The following is a 9,880-nucleotide window of genomic DNA, read 5'->3' as shown; positions in this document are numbered from 1 at the left end:
TTTACCTCAGTATTGTCCCCACTGACTGGCAGAGGCTTTCTGGCAGTGGCTCAACATGCGAGGCAGGTCGGCCACATATCACAGCACCAGACAAGGGCCACTTTGTGCATTAAAATCTGTGCAGAGACGGCCCTTATTTAAAGTATCCCCTTCAACCCATTAAAAACAGACAACAGCAAAGTATTATGAAAAAGTGTACTTCACTCATTTAAATAACTATAATTCAGCGTATTAAGGAAGAAATAACTGGCAATCAAATATAAACACTTTACGTAAATCAAATTAATTTAACCACACAATAAATTAATACATTAAATATTAACTTTCAGTGCAACATATACAGAAGAAACAAGTGTACCGCTGACTAAAAATAATCTTCAGGTTGGTTATAACAGTAAACGTACTTACAAAAAAAGAGGGGGGGGGTTGTTAACAATATAACCAGAAGTCAACACACAATCAGGAAGGGGGTGTCTAGTTCATTTATCAAACATGTGTCTAATGTGAAAAATTGGCACAGTTCGTCCATTTTTATTTTTTAAGAAACATACATACTGATCCTGCTTCCGGTCAAGTATCCAAATTGAAACAGAAGCTCAGGTGGATCAGATCACACAGCTCAGGGTTAAAAGGCCATCTCTAATTTCTCAAAAGCATTGCAGGGTACAATTGAAGAGAAACGTACAAGCCAGCTCGTTTATTCAGACTGCAAGTCACTTTTCTGCCTATTCCTTCTTCCAGCGAAAAAACGGAGCACAGGGTCACATTCTGCAAAAGGTATTTAAAAAACACTGCTTTCACAGGGCTGACAAGCCACGCCGCAGCACAAATAAGAGCAAAGTCCTGGGACTGGGACTCAGAGGGTTTTTTAGGCCCAAAATGGGACTTGGAGTAAAGGTATCCCTTGGAGAAAGTCTGAGATACCTGGAGTCCTTACAGCAGTCATTTGCAAGCTGGTACCCTCCAGATGTTTGGGTCTGCACCTCCCCTAGGTGTACGGTGCTGGGAAGGAGGGGAGATGTGGTCCAAAATATCTGGAGGGTGCCAGCTTGGGAAAGACTGCCTTTCGATGGGGAAATTCCCACTCAAGGGAATTGCTCTTCCTTTGTTCTGCGGCAATCGAGTGACCCTGACTGCACCTCAAGAGTGCAAAAGTCCAAGACGTTTGCCAAAATCTTGTGAACTTCATTTTTCAAACAAGCTGGAGTAATGCCCAGTTTAATAAATCAGCATTGGTGAAGAAAGGAGTTTAGGGACAATATTTTTTAAAAAACTCATTTTTCCTTGAAGAGACCAGTTCTCCTCCTCAGGACCGTCAAAGAAATATTTGTGCTGAATGACAAATAAAAAGGGATCGGGCCCTTTAAACATAGCACAGAATGTCGTAAACTTTAGAACTAAAACTAACCTGCCTATAACTATTTCTTGAAAGGTATCAATCAGATTGGCCCTGGCAGCAATCAGGGTCAACAGGGATTTTAGATATGCTCAGGTAGGAACACGGATAGGGAATGGAATGGAAATAATGGAAACCAAGCTGGGGGGGGGGGAGGAAAGCTAGAAATTCCACAGAAGAGGTTTCAACTTGCATCCTAAATTTCAATTATTCTGCCTACTCAGAAAGAACAGCATGGCTTTTGAGTGATTTAAAAAAAGAATTTCCTTATATATTACTGCCTCCTCTCATTAGGAACTCTGCATAAGAAGCTGTCCTCTGAGGGTCCCGATTCTTGCTTATCAATTCGGCTTACAGAAGAGAGGTTTCAGCAGAACGCGGACCTCCCAAATGGTGAACCAACGAGAACAGCCCTTTTCCCAACACACCTTTGGCTGCACACTCAGCAAGGCGTCAGGACCCTCAGCAACATGCTGCTACACCCCTCACACTCAAGAGCCAGCCCTCTTCCTGCAGAACAAGTATTGGGACATGGAAGCCCTTCCACAAATCGCCCCTGTCTTTGGAAACATGCGCTAGAATTCTCAGATCAAAGATGAACAACAAGCCCAGCTGATCCCATGGAATGTTTCCAGACACACAAGTATCTGTTGAAACGCTCCAGTCTCCTTACATTGTCCTGTTAAGGCAGCCTAAAAATCCCTTCCTATTTAGAACCACAATGGGATGACTTTTAAGAATCCACCCAAAAGCGATTTAAGTAGGATTCTTATCTATTTCAATGAGCTGGGCATTTTTCAATTAGGTGCTAAAAACCATAACCCAAGAAGCATCCTTCCCGACATCTCTTGCCTTGTAATCAACACATTTTTTAAATGGTCTCTGCTTTTCATTCTTTGGGAAAATGCAGCAGAGCAGTCGGGTTGTTGCTGTTTTGATCCAGTTACGCAGAACGGGGGTGGGGTCGAAAAAGAACTTTCTAATTTGGAGGCACAGTGATAATGAAAGCTGGAAATGTGAGCTAGTTTGCTGTTGTTCGGCTCAAAGATGTTGCTGCTCAGTCCTTACTTTTCTAAATCCAGGTATTAAAAACACGGAAAATGTTGAGTGCTGGTAGATACAAGTGATCACTTTGGAAAATTCATCTGGATGTTTCTGCATACAAAAAGATATTTTTTTCGGGGGGCAGGACTTGCAGTTGAACCCAGCAGATCTTCTTCTCAAGTGGACAATTTAGCTCTCTCAAAATCACTAATGTAGCTCATCACTTCTTTTGAGTCGGATTGTGTAATGAGTGCAGGATCCTAAGACTCGAGTCCATGTTCCATGAAGTCTCAAGCAAGGAGGAAGATTATTGGGAAACAAAAGTTTACCCCCACCTGAACTGTACACAATTCTTTCCTGGTATCAGACACCCCCTCCATGTGCATTTCTCATAGCAACGTAAACATGAAGCTGTCCAATGTGCACTTTTTTAAAAAATGACCAGCCTGTACTTTTCCTACTCTTTATTTTACTATGTGAAGTCTTTTGAGATTCCTTGGTTATCCATAGGCTTCCATGTATGGATTGACCTGGTGTGTGGCGTCACGTGTCTCCACATAGCAGGGGCCGGATTCCCTCTGGCAAAGTTCTGGAAGCACAACGCATGAAAGGAGGATACAGACAAGAAGCCGAAAGTTGCAGGGAGTCTGCTTGCCAATACTGTTCTGTCCCCAGGAAGCACCTGTGTCCATCTTAAGTGTCCCTCTGGAATATTGTAGGCCTCCTGTAGGATGCTCAAGTGGTCCCTTCTACACACAGCAGTAAGAATCCCAGCAGACCCCCGTCTCCATCAGACAACTGTGAAAACAGGCATCAAAATAGTTTAAGGATAAAGGCTTCATTCTGACTAGGCTGTAGCAAAGCTACGGTATAATACAATTGCATCTTGCATGCAACTAGCTTGCACAATTGAACCTCATTGACATTGGGCAAATTAATAGCATGCAAGGCAGACAGCTTAAAAGCTCTTTCGTGCTAGGTTTTCCAGGTGTCGAAAGAGCTTTTAGGCTCTCCACCCTGCTTAATGGGTTCTGGGATGCTCACACAAGACATCGCAGGAACTTGGGCAGCCTTTGCAGGAGCGTCCCAAAACCCGCATGCTGAGTGGGACTTGTCTGATAAGCAAGGCAGAGTGCTTTTAAGCTGTCTGCCTTGCTTGGGGGGTGGCAAGGCTCACTTGACACACCAGCTCCAGAAGGTAAGGATGCTCATACGGGGCGGTTCCGGGTGTGTGTGTCCAGCACACAGTGGAACCTCGGTTCCCAAATGCCTCCATTGTCGTACGTTTCGGATCTCAAACGCCGAAAGCCTGGAAGTAAATGCTTCTGTTTTCGAACATTTTTTGGAACCCAAACGTGCGACATGGCTTCCGCTGAGTGCAAGAAGCTCTTGCAACCAATGGGAAGCCACACCTCGGTTTTCGAGCGTTTCGGAAGCCAAATGAGCTTCCGGAATGGATCTCGTTCAAGAACCGAGGTACCACTGTACTTGTTTTTGCATATACACATCATACCCAGAACATAACCCTAGGAGCTTTCAGGTGTACCGGACTTCCCAGTGCTTTGGCCTCATCACACAAGACAGTGCCAGTATCCTTAAAAGGCAAGACCTCCAGGCTAAACTCAGCAGGGCTAGATGGGCACATGGTGAATTTGATGCAAACTCTGCACACCTTCCTGGAGTAGCAAAGCAGCTCATAGATTATTATATAGCTTGTAAGAAGCAGCAGTGAAGCTCCTTTCAATGGGGGAAGGGGTGTAAGCTTGTTTGCATGGAGCTCCAAATGAGGACACCCAGGACTGTAAGTCTAAATCAGGAGAAATATAAATCCTCCCATCAGACCAAGTTGGAGACCGGGCTGTAAAATCTATTTTGAATGAGCAGAATTCGGCCCATGCCTCAGAGGAATCTAATTTAAACAGTTGAGAATTCCTGCTGTCTTCTAGTTCCAAGACTGAGAAAGAGGCAGTGTCTCTCACAGAGTCAAAGGATGGCTCCGTTTTGCTCGGTACGCAGCTGATGAAGGACAAGGCTGTCAGTGGCTGCAAACTATCCCCAGGATCAGAACCAGTCTCCCTCGGGATACGATCCAGTGGGGGGAAAGGGGGAGAGTGCAATTGCACTGCATTTGCCACTGCAAATCTCACTTCTAGGTTCTGCTTGTGGGTCTCCCAGGGGCCTCTAGCTGGCCACTGTGGAAAACAGGATGCTGGATTAGATCGACCTTTGGCCTGATCCAGCTGCCAACCACTACCTGGCAGCCCTGCCGATCTCAAGGCCTGCATTTCAGTATACTGGAAATACTTATTTACGGTGTCATTTTGCTTGCTTACCTTCTGTTAGAATTGGTTGTTTATCGGTCCCGTTTAGGTGATTTTGTCATTTTTGTGGATTGTTTTTTGTCTGTCTATTTTTACTACTCTGGGCCTGAAACATTCTGTGAAGAGCGGGTTGTAAATACTGCAAATAAATAATAAATTCTCACGTTTTGAACTCTCCAAGCTCTCAGCCAGAGGCCTCTCCAGTTCCTACTTCCTACTGAAATCCTTTGGGCTGGAGATTGAAACTGGGAACTTTTAACATGCTCTGCCACTGAGCTGGAAACTCACTGCAGGTCGTGGCTGTATGAACTATTGCAAGAGACCACCCTGACCCTCAGGGGGACGTGGGTGGCGCTGTGGGTTAAACCACAGAGCCTAGGACTTGCCGGAAGCTGTACACTGGCTCCCTCGGCCAATAAAGCGAGATGAGCGCTGCAACCCCAGAGTTGGTCACAACTGGACCTAATGGTCAGGGGTCCCTTTACCTTTACCCTGACCCTCAGCCCATGGAAGTAGCTAGTTTTCACCGTACTACCCTTCAGGTTAAATACACCCCTGCAAGCTGCTTCTGTAGCCCCTTTATTTACCTGTCTCTGAATGGCAGCAAGACGTTCCTCCTTTCAGGAGCCCGTTGGGCTTCTCATGTCTGCAGACAACAGTTCTGCACCACTCGCAGTGTTTCCGTATCCTACAGCAGCTGCAAAACATAAGCGTAAGAGGTTTAAGGCAGGGGAAGGCTAGGAATGACATCAGAATGCAGAGGCTCAGTGGTGGCGCAGTGGTTATTGTGTTGGATTAAGAGCTGGGGGACCAAGATTCGAATCCCCACCCAGTCTTGAAGTTCACTGGGTGACCTTGGGCCAGCCATTGTTTCTCAGCCCAACCTGCTTCACAGGGTTGTTGTGAGGATAAAATGAGGAAGGGGAGAACTATGCGCACCATCTCCAGCTATTTGGAGGGAAAGGTGGGATATAAGTGAGATAAATACATGCGAAAGGGTGGGACATCAGAATGTCGTCCGTCCCTACAGTAGAGAGGGCGGCTGGCCCAGGTGGGGGCCCTTTGTGACCACCTTCAGAATGGGCTGGCAAACCCAGGTTCACACACCTGGTAGCTCCAAGCTAGCCCCTTGCACTCTGAAAGCCGATCAGCCTCAAGTCTTACATTTGCCAAGTTTATCACAATCCAGCACTGCTGTAATCCCGTTTTATAAGCATCTCAGGCCCAGTGATTAGGCACTATAAAGTTTGTTGCTGGATTCCAGGTTTCCTGCTAAAATTCAGAACTCCCGAATTAGAGTGGAAAACTTAACAGCTGGAAAAATAAATCAAAATGGGGTGTATTGTCTATTAAAATAAAAGAAAGACTGTTCGGTTTGATTCGAATCACTTTAAGGTGCTTCACTAATTTAAGATGAAATCTTTTGCCACCAGCCTTATAAGAGACCAATAGCCTAGGGAGCAAAGGCCCAAAGACAAGAACAACCAGGTAGAACAATCCAGGTGGTAGTAGCTAAAAAAAAAAAAATGGGTTTCTGTCTCTCCCTCTCTCTTCCTAAGAAGAACTCAAGCCCTTACATCCCAGCACAACCACTGGAAGCACAGAATCTGGGAGTTGGAAAAGACCCAAAGGGTCATCCAGTCTGCAATGCAATAAATCATCCAAAAGAATCCTGCTACTGGTCCCCCCAGGGACACGGGTGGTGCTGTGGGTTAAACCACAGAGCCTAGGACTTGCCGATCAGAAGATCGGTGGTTCGAATCCCTGCAACGGGGTGAGCTCCCGTTGCTCGGTCCCTGCTCCTGCCAACCTAGCAGTTCGAAAGCACGTCAAAGTGCAAGTAGATAAATAGGTACCGCTCCGGCGGGAAGGTAAACAGCGTTTCCGTGCACTGCTCTGGTTCGCCAGAAGTGGCTTAATCAAGCTGGCCACTTGACCTGGAAGCTGTATGCCGGCTCCCTCGGCCAATAAAGCGAGATGAGCGCCGCAACCCCAGAGTCGGCCACGACTGGACCTAATGGTCTAATGGTCAGGGGTCCCTTTACCTTACTGGTCCCCTGTGTCTCAGGAGTCTGACCAGCCTCAACTAGAAGCCAGTCATTCACTGTTGCTGGTCCCAGGCTGTGGAATACTTTTCCTGCAGGGATTCAGCCGTCATCCTCCCTGTTCTCCTTCAGACAGGCCCATTCAGCTGCTTAAATTCCGTTTTAGAGAAGCCAGTCGTCTCTATGGTTGCCTTGTATTTATTTATGGCATTTGATGTTTCACTGTATTTGTATATATTGTTATGCACCAGCTTGATGTTTTCTGCGAGTGGGCGGTATAGAAAGACTTTTCGAGATAAACAAAAGGTGAGTCAGGCTCTCTGGTGGCTAGACCTTGGAACTCCCTGCCTAATGATATCAGGCAGACACCTTCACTGCACTCTTTTTGGCACCTGCTAGAAACATTTCTGTTCAGACAAGCCTACCCAGATGCTTACAAAGTTCATGTGAGTTTTAATCTGTTTTTAAGCTATTGTTGTTTTAACTTTTCAAAAGTCTTAAGTTATTGCTGTTCATTTTTCTTAGAGATAATTTTATTGGCTTTCCTTTTTTTGTAAACTGATTTTTGGGTTTGTTTCTTTTACAAATCAAGCAGTTTATAAATATTAGGATTTTTTTTAAAAAAAACCAGACTAGACTACTGCAATGCACTTTACATGGGGCTGCCTTTAAGAACAAATAAAGAACGGTCTGAAATTTTCAGCTAGTACAAAATGCAGCTGCCCTCGTGACCCAATTTGTGAGCAAGGATGCTATTAAAACATTACAGTATTTACTACCAACACACTCCTGCATAAATACTTCTCAGCACCAAGAGAAGCGGCAGGACCTGGAGAAACCCGCTGTTGTCAGTGACTGTCCTAACTGGTTTGTTCGTTTTGGTCTCGCTGCTGGCAGAGAATGTTCCCCGAGCAAAGGTGAGAGGAGGGCTGGGGACTTGCTTGAGAAAAGGGATTAGGCAAGGCATCTCGCAAGGCGAGCCACGCAGATTGGGAAACCAACCACAACGACACTGCTGCCCGTCCTCTAAATTACACAGCAAAGACTTTAATTTTAGCTTAATGGGTGGCGTTCCAGTTGCAACACGCATGCCACCATCTCCCGTCCTCAGAACAAAAACACACCGGAACACATGACCTCATTGCAAGAAAGAGCCATTCTAGGACATCCAGGCTGCAGATGGAGAAATTGCCAGGCGGAAAGGGTGGGGGCAGAGGCAGCGCAGGGCGGGTTTGTTTTGGTTTTTTTGCAGCAGGCAACAGCTGAAAACAAAACGCATGTCCAGTTCTCTCCAAAGTGTCTTTCTAAATTAAGGGAATCCTTAATTTAATTGCATTTCTGCAAAACGGAATTAAATGCTGAAGTTCTTCTGCAAATCTACACGAGGAATGGGAAGATGAGCAGGAGGGGGTGTGTGTGTGTTTTGAGGAAGAGACATAGTTTCATGCTCTTCTCATCCACAAAGATAACAAAGTGGTTCAATTTACAACTAAAAATAAATTACGCAATATATTTTAATGAAGAGACACTTTCAGAAAAAGTTCCCAGTACTTCCAAAGCAGCTGTTCTGCTGCTGGGTAAAAGTAAGACTTAATTCCACCAGCCTTCTGTCTATATCTTAAGACAGGGTTTGTGGCAAAAAGAGATGATGCAGATCACAGAACTGTAGAGCTGCAGGAGACCCAAACAGTCATCTAGTCCAGTGTTTTTCAACCTTTTTTGGGCAAAGGCACACTTGTTTCATGAAAAAAATCATGAGGCACACCACCACTGTGTGCGGAGAGGGAGATGTCAGAGCCCCGCTGCTCTCTATGGGGAATCGGATGAGAGCGGACCGCCTGTCCGCTCTCATCCGATCTGATCCCCACCCAGGACGGATGGAAAATAGGGTGGACACAGTCCGGCGCCCGCCTAGTGGGCGAAAATTTGACTTTTCTTTTTTTAAAAAAAATCTTTCGAATTTTTCAATTTTTCCCACGGCACACCAGGCAACATCTCGCGGCACACTAGTGTGCCGCGGAACAGTGGTTGAAAAACACTGATCTAGTCCAACTCCCTGCAATGCAGTGAAACATGGAGGATTATAAGGGTAACTTGCACTGAGTGCTCTTTACAGATTTGCAGGTCTACTTTGTTAAAGGAAACTGTTCAACGTTCTGCATGAACCAATACTGGTCAATGGCAGCTCCTCTGTTTTGAAGCTAGAGGCAGAATTAGGCTGAGAGAAGGTCTTCCCTTTCCATGCAATCAATTGCCTTCAGCATCAAGAGGCCAAGTCCATATTAAATTTCACCCAGGTGTTAAACTTCCCCCTCACTGCTCTTCTTCCATGAGGTTCAGGATGGCATTCCAAGGTGGTTTCCCATCCAAGCACTGACCAGACTTTGGGCTGATTCAGGGAGGTGGCTGCACCACATGGACCACTCTGAGATGTGACAAGCTAAGTGGTCGGCCATAGCTCAGTGGCAGAGCATCTGCCTTGCATTCAGTGGGTCCCAAGTTCAATCCCCATCAGCATATCAGGGCTATGATTGTCTCTTGCCTGAAATCCTGGAGAGCAGCTGCCAATCAGTGTAGACAACATTGAGCTAGATGGACCAGGGCAGGACTCAGCACAAGGCAACTTTCTATGCTTCTAAGATCATGCACACTCTTTTAAACGAATTTCTACCCTACTTTTCAGGGGTGGGGAAGGCTTCCCGAGAGAGACTTGTACATCGCTACAACCAACAGGCCTACTAAAAAGGCAGGGCACAAAAGGAAAACTGGTTGGGAGGGAGGAGGAAATAAGCAAACTCAGCTGCACATTCTTCGTTGGAAGTTCTTCCAATGACCAGCTAGGGTAGTCCAAGGAGAGGTGTACAGAGTTGATGACCCAGCATCCCTTCTCTTGCCTGCTCTGCTGCAGATTGATGCTGCGGTTACTGCCTGGTGACAGGTGCTGGAGGGAGGAGTCTCCTGCCTAGTATGCACTGCAGTCTGTGGAAGCAGCCTTAGCCACATGTCAGGGTGAGGTCTGCCTCCAGCCTTCCAAACTGGGAAGCAGCTGGACTTGAAAATGGAGATCCTTCTCT

The 9,880-nt window shown here is 46.0% G+C and overlaps 1 protein-coding gene across 1 annotated transcript in view; it reads right to left on the bottom strand.

The window, feature by feature from the left end:
- Positions 1–203: 203 nt before the first annotated feature.
- Positions 204–9,880, bottom strand: part of TGFA (transforming growth factor alpha) — a 52,944-nt gene continuing 43,267 nt past the window's right edge. Inside the window, exons 5-6 of the mRNA XM_082230684.1 lie at positions 5,349–5,458; positions 204–3,238 (exon numbers count right to left, since the gene is read on the bottom strand). Of these exons, the coding sequence (XP_082086810.1) occupies positions 3,231–3,238; positions 5,349–5,458 (118 nt within the window). The 3' untranslated portion in view covers positions 204–3,230. The remainder of the gene's footprint in view (positions 3,239–5,348; positions 5,459–9,880) is intronic.

The sequence above is a fragment of the Podarcis vaucheri genome (assembly GCF_965113315.1).
Source record: "Podarcis vaucheri genome assembly, chromosome: 7".
NCBI classification, from domain to species: Eukaryota; Metazoa; Chordata; class Lepidosauria; order Squamata; family Lacertidae; genus Podarcis; species Podarcis vaucheri.
This window is presented reverse-complemented; position numbering and strand designations above follow the sequence as displayed.